Source organism: Aythya marila (assembly GCF_965140915.1).
Source record: "Aythya marila genome assembly, chromosome: 8".
Taxonomy (NCBI): domain Eukaryota; kingdom Metazoa; phylum Chordata; class Aves; order Anseriformes; family Anatidae; genus Aythya; species Aythya marila.
Genome location: NC_139049.1, coordinates 1,602,029 through 1,620,029, shown reverse-complemented (window position 1 = coordinate 1,620,029; position 18,001 = coordinate 1,602,029). Strand labels below are relative to the sequence as shown.

The following is an 18,001-nucleotide window of genomic DNA, read 5'->3' as shown; positions in this document are numbered from 1 at the left end:
TACTTGAAATTGAAGCATGTTTGGCATCCAGGTTTTTGTAGTGCTTTAACAAGAAGCATCTGTTCAGAGTACAGGAGACTGCATGAAATAGTGGAATGCTTGGGTAGAGAAATCTGAATTTCCTAGGTGTTTTATGTAGGAGCTAAATGACAAACTTATTAATGGTCAGAGATGAAAGACTGTCATCACTAATGAATATAGCAGTAAAGGTGCGTTGTTGCAGCATTCACATTCGGTACAGGCAATCTGCCATTAATTAATCTTGCACAGTTTTTGAGTTGTTGCATAAAATTAAGGTACATGGGAGGTGGAAAGAATACCATTTTTAGAACTTCTTACAGGTTTAGTCTGGAATAGAGTTCTGTTAGCTGCCTTTAACTGGGTATAATTTTGGAGTATGTATGATAACTGTCTATACATTGTTAATACGCAGCCATTGTTCTGATAGCCTCTCCGTTCTGGTATCTGTTGTGCTTCCTGTGACAGATTGCATCCAAGCTGGTCTGCTCTAGAATGAGAGCGCTCTTACTCATCTGAACTGCAAATAGCAACTATCTTTCAGCAAATTAAATTGAATGCTCTTGAGTTGCAAGGAATTGTTTCTGTTTTACAGGGAAGAAAAGAGCAGACTGAATTTAGAGTGAAATAACTGAAAGATGTCACATCTCAGGTGTTAAATCCACTGTGGTTTCTTGGAGAATCAGTCAATTTATGCTAAATTATAATTAGTTGTGATTTCTGTACTTAATTTGGAAAAGAAAAAATGCATATAATGAGGATATCTTGTGAAATAAAACTGTAACCAAAAATACAATTTTATATCTTCATTTCAAATACTGAAATCTTGATTAAAAATAACTGAAGAGAGCAAAATTTTAAAAAGTTCAAGACTGTAGTAATTCACATTAGTAGGTTTGTGGCAAACTTAGAATAGTAAATACCTGTTTCATGCCTAATATGCAGAGGTTTGATTTTTTTTATTTTTTTTTTGATTAGGAACTCTGCACTGTCAAGACACTAGCACTTTTGTAAACTATATTTTTAAGGTTTCAGAATTCACCTCCAGACTATTGCAGTCACATTGGAATACTTCAAAATTGAAAAATATCATCTATTAATTATCTTCATCAGAAATTCTTATCAAATCATCTAAGTCAAGGTCATAAAGTGAACAAATATTCAGTTCTGTTGGAAACTTTTGTTTTTTAAAACTTTCCTCATCCTAACATACATGATTGAGTTGCAATTTCCTTAGTGTACCATGACAAACAACTTACCGTAAGATGCTACCTTGCTATGTGTAAGTAATAGCTCCTATCAGCCAGTTCAAACTTTGCCCTTGGAATTTTTTTAAGACTAAATAAGTTTTAACCTTATTTATTGAATAGATGCATTCTGTCATAGAAAATGCAAAAATTGAGTATGTACAGAGTGATAGAGAGGAAATGACTTTTATTAAATGTGTATTTCCCTGGTGGCGCAGGTAGTGGGGAATGTAGTGCTTGTCAGCATACCTAAATCTATTTCTTGCAAAACTTTGGCAAGGGAGGAGAATCAATGAACTGCTTAATTGAATTACTGCTAGAGTTTAGTGGAACAAAATAGCAGCTGTCATAGTTGAAGATTTCTACTTGTCTGTCAGTTGCACCATTTAATTTTCCTGCTTCATCTTGACGAAAGCATTAGTTCTGCATGAATGTCTCAGCTCTTAGTGGAGATGCCTTTGTGCTCAGATTATGCCTTCCTTTCTTAATGTGGATGGACCACAGAGCAAGTCTTGCATTCATCTATTAGATAATATCAGATAACTCTTCTTAATTAAGGAAGGAAGCCATTCAGATAAAAGTAACCAGACTCCTGTAAGACCGCCTGGTACACTCTATTGCAGAAAGGCTGCTTCCTGCAACTTTCAGGCTGAGATGCCTGAATTTTTATGAAGAGTTATTTTTCTTTGTAAAAAGAAGTTGCCTGTATAGGAAATGGGTAGAATTTGGGCATTTTCTTTCTCTACTCACTTTTTTTTGTCACTATTATCACTCCTTTGTTTTTTTTCTTTTCCTTATTCCTATCTGAATTTTTCATTTTGTAGGAAAGTGCTTCCTTGGCAGATAGATTGATACAGGTATAGTCTTCTAGTCTTCTACTGTATGACTCCTTTTCTACTCTCAAAACCCAAACTGCTTTAATGCATGCATATTTGCATGCTGTACTCTATCCGTGCTTTGATTTGGAATAAATATATAGCTAATCTCTTGTTTAATATACTAAAAATATAAAAACCCAATACCTGCACGTTATAATATTCTTTCTAAACTAATGTACTTCTGGTACAAATTCTTTTTTCAAATGGATTAAGATCTATTAACACTAAAATTGAATATTGCAAACTTAAATCTGTGCATGTACTACTGAGTAATATTGCATGAAAGGAATTTTACTGAATGCAGGTACACAATTGTGCTTGCTGAAAGGATACAGAAGTTTATTGTAAAGTCCTAAAGCAGCTGCTTAGTACTGCCTTGTCCAGAAATTTCTACCAATTCTATGCTGTTTGCAAAAACAATCTGATGAAATGACCAGCTGAGTGTCACAAAGGCAGTCTTTCTTGGATTTGTCCTCAATTGCTTAAAAGAAATTATGTCCTAAGGGACAAGTGACAAGGGCCCAGGAGGCTGAGGAAAACTACCTCATAAAACGGGAGCTGGCCACCATCAAACAGCAGAGTGATGAGGCCATTACTAAACTGGAGCAAGCTGAGAATACCATCAGGGAGCTCCAACACCAGCAGCAATGGGTAAGGAGCTTGGCAGCACATCATCTCATGTTTTTCATTCACTTGTGTTTGTTTTTCCTTGTCGTGAAGTGGTCTCTGTGCTGTCCTTATAAATGCTTGTGTATTGTCATTTGCCTTCATAAAAACTACACAAATTGGATACGTGATATTTTGGTCTCTTACTGTGAGATGATGGAATGTATAACCCTAGGTAAATGCAAGTTATTAAAAAAAAAAAAATTAAAAAGTAAAGCCAAAAACAACACAACCTCTTTGTACCTCTTTGTAGCTCCTAATGCTAAAAATCTAGCCATGGCAAATTGTGTCGCTCTGAATGCCTAGTTATGAGTTGATAAATGAGAAGCCAGGCAATGGCATTAAGTTGGTCCATTCCATGTTGATGTTTCTTCTGGGTACATGCATTTTTATTTTTTTCTGGCATGGTTAAATTAACTTCTTGCAAAACAAACAGAAAAGTATTATCGCTTGGTTTGGAGACAGACTTGCTTAGAAAGTATGGGTTTATGTGAAGATAGGAAAATAACTGCCTGTTAGCAGTCATATATAGTAAGTACTGTGTTTGTATGTACTGAGTGTTCTAGGTTGTATAAAATGCAAGACTTCAGACTGTTACTGTGTAACTGAAATTAACTTTCCCTAAGCTACCTATGCTTGGTATCTGAGAGAGAGAAAAGCAGTTTATGCCATCTTCACTTGCTGAATAAACTGCATGTTTGCAGTGTTGATGCAAATTGCTTTGCAATTTGGTCATATTGCTTCAAATAAGTGGTATCTACTTGTCTAAAGTCCTGGGTGCTTTTGGTGTATGCAATGCAATTTCATGGAACTACAGCACACTGCAGCTGCTTACCACATCCCTTATGGTCAGTACAGCAGTCTCTTTACATATTGTGCACCAAAACTCTGGAAATACTTGCCCTCTCTCATGGGAGGTAGAGAACAGATTTAGTGTTAGACTGAATGAAATTGTAACTTAAACTATTCCTATAATACTGTATTTATTACCTCTGTTTAATGCAGCTCAGTGTACAAGTGATACAGCTTTTCGAGTAGTTGCAGGGAGTTACAACTGGGCTGTGACTCTGTAATGTGTAATGCTGATTCCTGTTTAATTTCAGCAATTTCTTCTTGAGGAAAAAGCATGAAGAAATTATGACTGAGAAAGTTGGGGATGTTCTAGTAATGTTTTGCAAAGTTTTAGATAATCTAAACTTGCAAACTTCAGATAATCTAAATCTTGCAAATTTCATTTGCAAGACTACAAAACATGTTTATAGACTGGCTGGAACTTTTAACTGTCTAAATGCAATAGTATGCTTAGAATTACATGATAGTACACTTAGAATATGTTTTTCAAGGCATCCTAGTGACTGTTAACTAACTTTACTCTTCTGCATCTTACAAAAAGACCAAAAGGCCACGTTAAAAATTCATTTTGTGAATTTGGTTTCAAACTTGCTGAATTCCATCTATTAGTTAATTGACGGTTAATATGTTCAAAACTAATGCTTTTAATTATGCTGCAGCATCTTATTAGGTAGCAATGGTAGAGAATCCTGGCAGGTTGACCAGGCATGGGAACTGGTCTTTACCAATGCTACAGATAACTGTGAATTGCAATATTGGCTGGATTTGATCTTTGAGTACAGAAGATCACTGCAGGAGTGGAGAGAAAGCAGTGCAAGGGCGGGCACTTAATTTATTCCCCATTTCCAAACTTGTGTGCTTGGCTTGCAGCCTTGTTTTTTTCCACTTCAGCGTGAGCATGCTTGTAAGAATTGCTTGGTACCGAGACTGTAAAGTCAAGTCATTATAGAGGGATTTTTGCATACGAGCTGATTAATTTTGACATGCAAGTTACTGTAATATAGTTCTGAAAATAGCCTGAATTAACTTAATGTGGTGAAAGTGTTATGGTTTGAGTTAAGTTTCCTAGATTCTGCTGCATTAGTGAAATTTGTAACTGAACTGCTTCCAAGCATGTTAACGGGAGTAACAAGTGTAAGCAGGTCTCTTGCACCTTGGGCACCACCTAGTGGGAAGCCACGAATTCCTTTCCAATTCTGGTGTTTCACCTCAAGCAGAACGTGTTGGTGAATATTCTTGCCACATCCTAATGCCTGTAGCTCTTGGCAATACTCATCGACAGTACTGCCTTATAGCTGTTTTAGGTGTTTTTCCTCCAGTTACTTTAGTTTCATTTATGGTTAGAAAAAATAATTGCATAGTGGGCTTATGGCTACATATTATATAATGCCATAGAATTTCTAAGAAGACTAACATAATCTTAGTAAAAAGCATGTGCGTTTGTATTTAAATATTAAATAAGGTTTCTTATATTTGTTCTGTGAGCTTTGATGGCACAAATTGGACGTCTTAAATGTAAATCTTGAAGGGGCCTACAGAGTGTGTGTGCGTATGCATGTGAAGAAATTCTCCATTACAGCACTTTTTTCTAAGTGTGAATATAGAGATGGGTAGAAAAACATCCTTCTGACATCTGACCCTGGAAGTTCAAATTACATGTAACTTTCTTTTCCTGTGCTGAAGTAATTGTAGGGAGTTTTCAGTTGAACCAGAATGACCTTATTATGGAGTCTGAAGTTTATAGTACCTTGTTTCCTGGCGTAAGGAAGGGAAATTCTGTTGTAGTTCTCTTGGATGATGTGAAAATAATGCTAATGCCCTTCCTAATATTAATTGGTATTGTTAATTTTGGTACTACTAGTACCAACCTATCTTTGTGGCATGTCCAGTCTTTAAACGAAAAAACTTGTCAAAGGCTTCTAGATGTAGTGGGTAACCAAAAGATTAAGAAGGTGATTTCTTCCTCATAGTGCCAGTGAACCAAGAACTATAGAAAGGAAGCTGTGCCTGACTTCAACAGAATGTAGAAGACCTTGTTCTGAGGTGTGTTAAGAGCGCTGGTGTTTGAGTTAAAGTGAGGGCAGGGAGATTGCTCTAATGTGCTCCTGATAACTGTGCTCTGGAGTGTGGGTGTGCTAGAGTACCAGAGAGGCATTTAGTGTATATAGTTGCATGTAATCTGTTGATGACCATAATAATATTAAGAATGGTTATGACACTAAAATCTCTGAATTTAATATCTTATGTTTCAAGGAATAATGGGAAAAAAAAAGTCTAGTTTTGTGAAGCCAAGCAAGGATTTCTTTCTTTCAGGAGTAGATGGCTGTAGAACTACATTTTAAAACTACATTTTTAGTACTTTGTATTACAGAGTCATTTCTTCAACACATGCCAAGGAAACGGTGCTTTTGTGATAAAAAGATTGGGATGGTGCTTGGAAAGCTATGTTCATGTTGTTCTGTTACAAACACTGAAGCTTAAGGCAAATACATAAAAGCAATTGTTTTTGCTGCTGAAGATGTCTGTCTTAAAGTAGAAAACTTTGAAGTTGTTTTGACTATAAACTTCTGTTAATTTTAATATGCAAGGATATGGATTTTTAAGAGCTGAAAATCACAACTTTGAACTTCTGCATGTTGTTTTTTTAAATATGTTTTGATCCTGGTTGTACTTCCTTGCCAGGCTCTCAAGACTAGGTTTGAAGGTGTTTTTTTGTTTTTCTTTTTTTTTGTGGCAGAGTAGATAAATACTCCTAATATATTCCTTAGGTAGGCCAGGTCTAAAGACAGATTTTTAAAAAAGGGTGAGTTGTGCCTGAAACTGGATAAGTAACTTATCTTCTTACACTTTAACTTTCTTATGGTACTTGTTATTTGACAATCGGACTTCTTGTAGTCCAAAACTATTTATAGTAAGTGTGTATATATATTGCTCCAAAATCAGATGTATTTAGTTCAGATCTGCTGTTTCCTCTCCGTTTCTTGGAAAGTACGGGAGGATTCTTTGCATTCATTCTTTTTTCATACTCTCTCATAAGGAGAATCTGGAGCAAGAAACTGAGAGTCCATTTAGGTTGCTGTCTGTATCACGTAATGAACTTGTACAAACAGCTAGGGAAGAAGAAAGCTGTTGGTTATCTTCTGCCTCCCCATTTTGCTTCATATGCTACTTATGCTCTCATATCACGTGAAGCAATTGTAGAAGTACATCAATGTTGTCTACCGATAGTCTCCTATCATTCAAATCAGTGTTACCTTTGCTACTTGCTGAGGAAAGATAACATGCAGATTGAAAACAGTATGCATTAAATCAGTGTTGTGTAAGGGGAAGTTAAATATCCTATGATCTTTGCATATTGTGTTCCTGCTGTGTTCAACTATACAGCTAAGCAGGATGAACACTTAACTGTTTTAAATGGATAGCCTCAATAATGTTAGACTGCTTGCATATTTGCCTTCTAATGCCTTATATGCATCCCCTCTGTTATAGCTCCCTGTAGATGTATATCCTGTGTGTTTTAAGAAATATAATAAAAATGTAACAGTAAACTTCAGGAGTTAATTTACATGTTGAATCTTGATTAAATGGTTTAGTTGGCATGTAGAAGTATGAAAATAAAACATTTCCATGACCATGTAGTTGTGTGTGGTAAATCCTTATTTTGTCCTGTTAGTCTTTAGTTTGTGTGTTGAAGTTCAGGGAATGTCATACCCTAATAGTAGCATACAGAACTGAAGACTTGTTAACTTTTTTGGCATCTAAAAACAGCTGACAAACCAAGTCATTTGCAAAAACAAAATAGGAATAGTTTTATAAAAGTTCATAGAGTATTAAAGTTGCATTGTTAATTGAGTAAAACTTCGTGTATAATTCAAGTATAGTATTAATTTGTCACAATGTAGCTAAAAGCACCAAAGATGTGTTGAATGACTTCCCTTTCAACTGAATTTTGAGGGTGGCTATGCCTAGACAGTAACTGGGCAGCTATGCTTTGGGGATTTCAACTTTGTTTTCCTAAATCAGGAATGTAAATGGTGATTTAGGATGGCATAGCCTGTCAGGCAGGTCTCACAGTCTGTGATGAATCTCAGGTTACATTTTCTTTCTTGAGTGACTTTAAATATTTTCTAGCTATTGACTGGCGTGAAAAGTTAAGTGGGAGTTCTGAAATCATGCATCCAATTGAATACAAATGCTTAGTATCTGTTGGAAGAGACAGTTCCACAAGATTATACTTTAGCAAGTGGAAGGATAGCTCTTACTTTAGCTCTGGCTAATCAACAGTCCAAATGGTTAGTGGTAATTAACTTGACTCAGATTGTAGGACTTTTTTTTCCTTATCTCTGAAGTTTGGAAAGACTGACACTTAAGTTCTGAACTGTTGTCTTATTACTGGGGGAATGTTCAGGTGTGCAAAGCTGACTGAGGATCATCTTGTAGGAAGCCCAGGGTTGGAAAAAACTGAATTTGATGTAGCCTAGGCTTCTGCCATTTGTTTAGAAGGGGTTATACTGCTACTTATGTCTGGATTTTTTCCACTTTAATCCACAGGGCTTGCCTTAAAAGAGAACCTCAGAAAGAATATGTTTAGTGTGAGCAATTAGGAGCCAACAGTTGGAGTGGATTAAAGAGGCAAGCCAAAGTGATAGTGCATTGAAGTACATGCATGACTTATTTTACACCCAAGGTTATGGAAGGCTTCTGTTGAATCCAAGTTTAAGTAGGGATCAAGAGTTTCTTGTATTAACCTTGTAAATAATTGATCTTGCCCAAGCCTCTTCTGCGTATCACAAAATAGCCACAAATCCTTTTTTAATAACAATGAGAAGGAAGTATTGGTTGTTGCTCATCAGTACTACTAGGGGTCTAAGTCTGGTCCTATGTATTTGGCTGTGTGTAGGTGCTGTTGTTTGAAAGGAATAGCATTAGGGCTCATACTGTTAGCAGTGAGGATGGATGTGTTAGTAGGCCTGTATAAGGTAAGCAGTTCTGGTGATCTTAAGCTGGTGTTCCTAATATTAAGCATTTGAATCTTTTTCACTCTAATCTGGCACATAAAACCCACTTCAAACTATCTGTGCTTCATACTAAATGTATTTCTGCAAACTTTGTAGCATAAATGCAGTTCACGATACAGTGAAGACTTTGTGCTACAGCTGGAAAAAGAGCTGGTCCAAGCCAGGCTGAGTGAAGCAGAATCCCATTGTGCCCTGAAGGAGATGCAAGATAAAGTTCTAGAGATGGAGAAGGTAAATCAAATCCAGGCTCTCCTGTGTAAAATGCTACAGGAAATAGAATATAAGTCCCTGTAAGTTTGTGTAGTTGTGTTCTATGCTTCTTGTATGTTTTCTTGACTGCAAGATTCTTTTCAAAACTGAAGTTAATATAGCAAAAGAAAACATACAGAAACACCAAAAACACACACACACACACACACACACACACACACACACAAAACAAAACAAAAAGTGTCTATGAAGAAAGTTCATTTTCTCCTGTTCCTGAAGCCCACTACCCTGGAAAACAGATTCTGGTGGAGTCTTTATAATTAATGTTAACTGTTTCAAAACTATATCTTGCCATGAGCAGTTGTCTTATGATAGGCTTTGAAGTGACATGAAATCCACAAATAGTTTGGGGATGAGGGAGAAGAAGGAAGAGGTCAGTGATACCTTTTGCAGATGTTAAGTTCTTGAGTCTCTCCCATCTCCTGTTATGGCCAGGGAAAGAATATCTACTGTGCTTAGCATCAAAATCTCTACTGCTTTTTGGGTGACATCTCAGCTTGTAATTTTCTATGCTGAAACTCCAGTTGTACTTAAAACCATCTGTCAAACACTTTTTATTTGAAAAAAAAACAACAAAAACAAAGAAAACACAAAAACCCCTGCAAATAGAATAGAAGAAATCCAACTGACCTTACATAAAGCTAACTATTTAGATTATAATGCATTGGCTTGGGAAATGGTTTCCCCGTGGAAGCCCTAAAAAGCTCTGTACTCAAGAATGTGGCCAGAACTTACTGGTTAACTCCACTGGATTGATCTAAGATTTCACTTTTTTATTTACCTAAGGAGCTTGTTCGGGAACCTGACAGGCTAGTAGTGTGGTAGTTTTTACTCTATTGAGTGCTTATAAGAATTCATCATCTAAATGATTTTTTTTCAGAGTTCTGTCGGTTCTTAAATTTGTCAGTACTTCAGCCTATGGTTTGAAGCAGATACTAATAAATGGTGTTTGTGTTCATCTTAATATATTTACTTAGGAAAATCTGGCAACTGTGACAGTACTAAGCATCTACAAAAATACTTGATTTTACAGAAAACTACTACTGAAAAGCATAGTAGAAAGTGAAGTACAGTTCAACTTTTGAGTATTTGGTGACCAGTGACTCAATGTAGGCCAACTGTAGGTAGACCATGTCCTTCTTCCTCTCTGTTTCTTTTACTGACTTTCATTATTATGCTTTCATCACTGTTTTACTTGCCCCACGTGATTCCTGCAGTGTGTTTTGCTGTTTTCTGTTTAGTTTTCTCCAGTCTACCTTTTCTCATGTTATTTGTAAACATCCATGCACTTTCAGCATCTGTAAGAGCTTTCCTTGACTAGTTATTGTTTTAAATATTAATGGTTAGTTCCTTTTGTCAACATACCTTTTCTGCCTTTTGAAAAAGTTATATATATGTATGTATATGAAAGTTTTATATATATATATATATGAATAAGAGTTGTAGGTCTAAATAAGAGATATAAATCTAAAAGTATAATTTCAATTTCTCACTTGCTTTACCTTTATCGACTGGTTCAAAATCTTTCATGCTGATCCCCGTACTGTTGATGACATGCCAAGAACAGTGTAAATAATGCTTTTTTAGGGATCCTGTCCAAGGAAATCTGGAAGTCAGAATATTTAAAAACCCTTAACTTGTATCTGTAGTTGATGAAGATGCCTAGGCTCACTGCATGCAGGAACTTAGATGTTTAAGGGATTTTATTTTGTAAGGGTTAAGTCATTTAAGAAGTTTTGGTTAACAATAAGAGTTATTCCATGTATAACTTTTTTTTGATTGGGTCTCACCAAGCACTATTTTATTCAAATACATACTTAAGAGGATGTTCATTGTTCCAGAGGAACAGCTCTCTCCCTGATGAGGAAAATGTTGCTAGACTACAAGAAGAACTGATAGCTGTAAAATTACGAGAAGCAGAAGCTCTGATGGGTCTCAAAGAACTCAGGCAACAAGTCAAAGATTTAGAAGAACACTGGCAGGTATGTGTAGCAATGTACTGTTACATTTTTTTCTTTTTATTGGTGATAATAAAGCAATAGACTGAAAACTTAAGATGTGTCAAATAAGTGAGTGATTATGAATCAAGCCTATGAGGTAAGAAAGATTTTAAATTAAATTGCCACAATAATGTTATAGATGGCAGAAAGGCCTGTGCTACCAACCATTCTGGTAGAAAGGAAGTACTTAATCCATATTCCCACTTGCTTAAATTTTAATAAAAGCCAGAAGTAAGCAAAGCTGTCTTTCAGGATATACTTGCAATTAGCTGAGTTACTGTAGTTGGGAAATACTGTCCTTGGCTTTTTAACTCTGTTCTTAAAGCTAGTTAATTTGCATGGCTTTCTAGTTTGAGGAAAAACTGTAGCACTCTTAGTAACTGTGTATCATACAGCTGAGACACCACCAGTTCTTTGAAAGAAATAGATTAAGAGAAATTAGGGAACAGCAGGAAAGATCAGGTTTATCAGCAGTGATGTGTTTTTTAGCGTCATCTAGCTCGCACCACTGGAAGATGGAAAGATCCTCCAAGAAAAAATACAGTGAATGAGCTACAGGATGAGCTGATGACAGTCCGATTGAGAGAAGCAGAAACACAGGCTGAACTAAAGGAGACCAAACAAAGAATGATGGAGATGGAAACACAGGTATGATATTGAATGCTAGTATGTGTCAGTTGATCTGATTGGTATCAAATGACAAATATCAGTTACTGGTCTTTCACCATCTATGAGTGTGAAAAAATGTCTTGTGTTTTTTTCAGCTGTTTTTTCCCATTTCCCAACTGGTGGATTAGGAGGAAGAACTTCGTGCATACTTAGTGCAGTTTAATGTCTCTTACAGTACTAAGCTTTCTTAATTTCTAATTTGGACTATGGACTCTATGTGAATGTGAGTCTTAATTCATTAAATTGTAACTGGTATAATAACAAAAGTGCACTTCAGTTATTTCCAGTCTCACAAGCCTTCACCTAATTGTTGATTCACATAGCACTGTCACTTTAAGAACTGGAATTACTGTTTACTTCTGGTGAAATTGCCTGTACTAGACCCTCTGCTGAGGACATGAATGTGATTACTAAAATGGACTCTGAGCAGAACAACTGCATGTTGTCAGTTCTTAACAGAAGTTTTAACTTTAATGTGCCAAAAAGGAAAAGAATGATCTAGCATTGTTGAGATGTGCAGAAAAGGGGGAAAAAAAACTTGTCCGTAAGATCTTTCTTTTGCAACTACAGTATGTTAACCAAACAAATCAGAAAGTGCATTAAGATTTCTAAGTTCATATTACATTTGTGAACTCTGAAATGACTCAGCAGAATGTGTTGTTGATTGAGAAGTGTTTGTAACAGGATTTTGAGAAATCTTCCCATTCTAAATGTAACTGATACTTGAGGGAGGTACGCAAACAAAAACTTGTCAAGCTTCGGCAATCCCAGAAACCAGGAGAGAATGTAAATAAGTGCTACTGAAGAGCGATGAAATTATTGTAAAGTATGTGATGGCTTACTACTGAACTACTGACAGAGGACCACTTCTTGTTATAGTAACTTAATAAGTTTCATCTTGCCTTAACTTCTAAAACTTGCTGAAGTGTTAATACTGTTTCACAGCAGCACTGATGTGTTTTGTTTTGTTGGTTTTCCCCTATTAGTTTTAGTCAGTAGGGGGCATAGGTATCCTGTAATGCAGAGTACATGTTGTAATTGCAAGACCTATAAGAAGTTCTCACTTTAGTGTTAGGCATCAAGTCCCTGTGCATGCTTATGCTGTCCAGCTGTCATTTGAAAGAAAGGCAGTGGTTCTCGAGTTGTGTGCTACTCTGTGCATAGCTGCACTTAAGAAAAGCACGTTAGTACAAGACAATCTTAACTATGGTGCCATATTACTTTAAGGTATTCAATGGAACGGGAACTGTGCACACAGTATTTCTGCCATACCTGATGTTTCTTGGTTACGTCAGCTTGTAGCTGTGATTGGGATGCAAGTTCATAATCTTTGACTTTGCTAAGCATGAGACCAGTAGAAACAGATGTACAGCAGCATTGTGCTGATGTTTTTACAGTGAATCTTACATTGTTTAAGAACTCGTTAATTATCCTGGCTGATGTTTAAAACTTTTCTGATTTGCATTTAGAAAGAAAATTCTGAATGCATTTCCATCAAGTCTTTCTATAGTGAATGATCTGTCAAGTCTGTCTTGTCAGACTTAAGGGAAGTAAATTAATCTTACAATAATATTTCCTTACCATACATGTTTTTCTTTCTTGTTATAAATGTCAGAGTCAGATCAATAATAACCATTTGCGAAGGGCAGAGCAGGAGGTTACCAGCCTACAAGGGAAGGTACAGTATCTTTCTGCACAGAACAAAGGACTTGTTGCTCAGCTGAATGAAGCAAAACGAAGACAAGCAGAGATTGAATGTAAGGTAAACAACATGAGTAGAATTTGTCTCTAATGCATATGTAATTTTAGTATTTTCCACTTTTGTTGAATAGAATTGAGTTCTAAGAAGTAAAATCACAAAAACAAAACTTTCTTTACTAATTTGATAGCGTCATCTTGAATTTACCATCTCTCAAAATCATTTGAGTTTTTGACAGAGCTGCTTCTTTGTGGTCCCACAAAATGTGGTTCTACTCAGAAAAGTGTCTGTGCAATATATAAAAAATACTCTTCTGCTCAACAGATTCTGATCGCTGTGTACTGTCCTCAGTGACAGAAGAGGTTAATTACTTCAACACTGGCTATTACTGTAGAACTAGCTTAGGTTTGAAAAAGGGAGTAAAAGTAGTATTTGAATGGAGAGGTGTACAGAAAGGAGTGTTATGGTATTAATTGCCTAAAAAGTAACTAGCCTTTAAGAGATCAGCCTAAAAAAAAATGAGTAAGAAAGTAATGCTTATTACTGTCAGTGCACAAGAGCTTTATCTGATGCTTGGGTCTCAGATTAATTTTGTAAGTAAATCCATAACCAATCCTTAATAACTCATCTTATAAACTGTGTATACAATATGGAAAAGCAATAAAGGATTAGTCTTAGAAGATTTTTCTTCTAACTTGGATGAAATTGTTCCAGGATTCTTTGAAAATAGCAGTTAATAACCAACAAATTAATGTTACTGTATGTCAGTACTAGTAGATTCTGAAACTTGTTTTGCAATTGCTGTTAAAAAGATTACAGTTTACATCGTGTCAATTTTATATGTAAAACAAAAGGCTACCCATTTGATGTATATGCACTATCTGGAGTTCTACTGCTTAACTGTTAGATTGTGACCTGTTCTCTTTAAATACATTTTTTGCTAACTGTATTGAAAGGTGGTTAAATTTAATTTGTTGAAACTACCTTTGTTCAACATAGCTTTAACTTGTTCCTTTTTCCCTCTTCCTCTGACACTTGTTACAAGTTGTTGTGACCTTATTCTGCAATCTATACAAACAATTCAATTTTTTATAGATTTAATAAGAATGCTGTCATCAAAAATTAAACCGTATTGAACAATATACACAAGTTTAACTCTTTAAATAGGACATAACTTAGTATTGAACTTAACACTGCTATTTCAAAATTATGAAAAAAAAAATCTATTTCAAACTATATGATAATATACTAATAAGTTAAAAATGAGAGAATATTAAAAGCCCTTGTACTTTAGTTTGTTCTGATTCGTTCTCCTCGGTCTCCACATTCAAGTTACGGAAAGGATGTTTTTTTAGCTTAACCTAAGATTTATGACGAGTTTTCTTTTCTTCTAGAACAGTCTCTCCTAGGTTTCTGTCTCCCTATCTCTATACCCCAAACAAGCTACTGGTTGGGATTGTTTAAGGTTATTTCACTATTAGGAAAGTGAGACTTTAAAATTAAAGTGAACTTGAAGTAAAAACTGAAGTAGAAAGAAGCATTGTTATGATGGCCAAGCCAACATCTTGTAACATCACTGCCTTTTTTTAAATTGACTGGGTTTATGAGAAACTGGCATATCCTCTGACTATGTAATGTACATACAAGTGTGAAGGTCCAGCAAAAACAACACTTGTCTTATCTACAGCCCTTCTAGAAGTAGATTCAGTGCCTGTCACTTTACTATATAGTGTTGCTACTGACTTAGATTTGGCTTGACAATAGCAGCTAGGTTGAATTGAGAAGGCACTTGCTGTGCAAATACCTGGAATAAGGCAATTTAATATGTCAGTGATGCAACAGGAAAACCGATGATTTTTCAGGTAATGTCATTGAGGAATCAATACATTGTTTCTGTAGCACTAAATAGTTTTTTTTGAAGTTCTACTCTGCATTTCCTTAAATACGGCAAGTTTGTTTTTCCTGATTCCATTAGAAACTTTTATTTTTTTGTTTCCTCCCCTCCTGTTACTTCAAATTATCTGAAGCATGCTGGAGTTTTATTTGTCATCACAACTTTGCTAGGTAGTGAGATTTCTACTTAAAGGTTTATCAAAAAGACATTTGTATTTTCAGCTCCTCAGTTCTTCTATGTAAAAAGAGCTAGTGTATTAGTTCTGGAGCTTGTATTTCTTTAAATAATAGCTTAAATTAAAACTTGTGTAGCAAGCGTGCATCTCATACCACCTATACAGTAATTGTTTCCTGTCACTGTGTCCTGTGATGTCCTTCCTTTAATCTGAATGCTGCTTCTACAGCAAGAATTTCATTTCAAACTTTCTTGAAATATAGCACTAATATCTCTAATTGGTTATGTTAAGGAATTTACAACATAAGATTTGTGCCCTCGTCCCAGTCTTGTCTTTCCTCATATCAACTTCTGTGGTAATTATTGAGAACATACCGCGTTTCAGTGATAAAGCCATCAGCACCATCTAGAACGACACTATTGACTCATCTCAGATACTCAAGTCAAACCAAGTCAAAGAGTCATTTAGCTTTCAGTTAAATTCATGCAATCCTGTGGACTTGTGGGTTTTGCTTTGTGTGGGCAATCATGCAGCAGAATTTAGCAATAATGGCTAAGTTTTGGCTGGCACAGGATAGATTCCTCTGAAATGAAATCAACTGATTACAAATGCTGTTAATTGAATACTATAGAAGATGCACTTTCATTACAGCAATCTTTAAAACAAATGACATCTTTTCAGGTAGCTATCTTGGATAAACTTTGGCACGTTAAATTCAGCCTCGATCAAACTGTCTAATTGAAGTTAAGAACTGTCAGTTGAAAGCCGTCATTAAAATAACTGAAATACTGTAACTGACTCACAGCAACTGCAATTTGCAGAGTTCCACAAGTCTGCCATAAAGTTTGTGTCCCTGGGCCTATTCTGGACAAAAGCAGACTAATTTGCGCTCCAGCTGAAAGCGTTGCTGATTATCTATCCTTCTTCCCATGTGGTTGTACCAAGCTAGTGACAACATAATATTAGTTTTATGTTCTCAAGTCTTAAGGGCTTGATACATCAGACAGAAAGAAGGAAATTTTCTTCTCTTGTCCAAACTGTAATTGCCTGTCACTGTTAAACTTATACCAGGACTCTGATCATAGGTTATGGGCATTAGAATTTTATCCTAAACTGTATTGCAGGTCTTTGTTGTATACTGTGAGTACGATAGCTGGACTAGACAAATTTATTCAAAGAATGATACAAGTAACTTTGCTATTTATTAATAAAGCCGGAAGCAGAAGAGTGACCTGGTGGCCTGTTATAATCATGTTGATGCTTTATCTTAACTTAAAAAACGTTTCTGGAACACAAGACATATATTGCTTGGACCTGGACATTTTTGGACCTACAGTACTTTTGAAAGTTTCATGAGTATTAGGTGATTGTAGTTTGGGATTGATAGTAGATGATTTCACAATTATATGGGCTAAAATTAAATGTGGATTCTTTAGAATATGCCTTATCAGTAGGTATGCTACTCTCTGGTATAGGTTTTCTTTATGTGATTTTGAGTAAATGCAGCATACGGTTTTTAATCAATTAAAACTGGTATTATTTGTTAACTTTAATTTATCACTACTTTCAGAGTAAAGAAGAAGTGATGGCAGTACGGCTCCGTGAGGCAGACCGCATTGCAGCTGTGGCGGAACTCCAACAGCATATTGCTGAATTAGAAATCCAGGTAATAAGTGATGGCATTAAATGTGACTGGATACTGATTACTTTCTGTACTTTTTCCTTCTTCCACTTCCTTTCCTTTTCAACTTGCTGTGCATACAAGGCATTGCTTTGCTAAGTGGGATAATACTGCCTTGCTAAATGTAAGGCCTTTGCTTACAAAGGAGGCAAACTTATCTTCTGGGCATACTGGTCAGCTGTTAATAACTGCTTTTGTATAAGCTGCATGTGTAAGGCAACGCTTTTAAACTCTGACTTCTGTATTTGGGTTTTGTCTTATAATTAGTGTTTTTTACCAGTATATTAGATTGAAAATTACTACGTAAAAAAGCCCACGTTTTAATTCCAGTAAGCATTCTTATCTGCACTTACTCTTCTGCTATGATTAATTGGTGGATTTGTTGTGAAACTTACTCCCTTTGTTTAAATCTTGAAACCAGAAATGTTATTTAATGCTGCCGTGCCACTGTAGGATCTGAAGGTGCATCCTTTAGCCCCTGTGCTGTTCCTTACACTTTCAGTTCCTTTTGGAGCTTTTATAGTCCAATGAACTCACTGCTCCCTTGATGAGAGAACCACTTATGGAAGTGATTGCTTTTTCTTTTTTTCCTTTGAGAAATTATGATGGATAGACTGTCCTTCATATATACTCTTACAGTGTTCCTCTGTCTGAATTCTGCTGTGTCTATCTGTAAAGGTTTTCTTGGTTGTTGTTTATAAGTTTAAAACTACTTATTCTCTTTTTTAAACTGGCAATGCTAGTGTCTATTTTCCCTTTGAAATCTCCCCTTCAAGATGACTTCATTGTACAGTGTCAAAGCCTTCTTTTTGCCTGTGATTTCCAACTAAAATATCTTTCAACTCTTCATATGTGGAATTAACTTGCTTCCTAAAACAGCTTTTTATTCCTACATAAGTCTTGGTTATCGTTTTGCTAACAGTATGAGAAAAAT

At 35.8% G+C, this 18,001-nt stretch overlaps 1 protein-coding gene across 12 annotated transcripts in view; it reads left to right on the top strand.

Annotated features, from left to right (window-relative positions):
- The window catches only part of EVI5 (ecotropic viral integration site 5), a 74,928-nt gene that overhangs the window by 25,373 nt on the left and 31,554 nt on the right, over positions 1–18,001 (top strand). For 7 of the 12 annotated variants that reach the window (XM_082765579.1, XM_082765576.1, XM_082765575.1 and 4 more), the window contains 7 exons: positions 2,090–2,122; positions 2,648–2,794; positions 8,776–8,910; positions 10,791–10,931; positions 11,439–11,597; positions 13,234–13,380; positions 16,957–17,052. In XM_082765579.1, coding sequence (XP_082621705.1) covers positions 2,090–2,122; positions 2,648–2,794; positions 8,776–8,910; positions 10,791–10,931; positions 11,439–11,597; positions 13,234–13,380; positions 16,957–17,052 — 858 coding nt within the window. The remainder of the gene's footprint in view (positions 1–2,089; positions 2,123–2,647; positions 2,795–8,775; positions 8,911–10,790; positions 10,932–11,438; positions 11,598–13,233; positions 13,381–16,956; positions 17,053–18,001) is intronic. The other 5 variants (XM_082765578.1, XM_082765584.1, XM_082765574.1 and 2 more) reach the window with 5 other exon arrangements.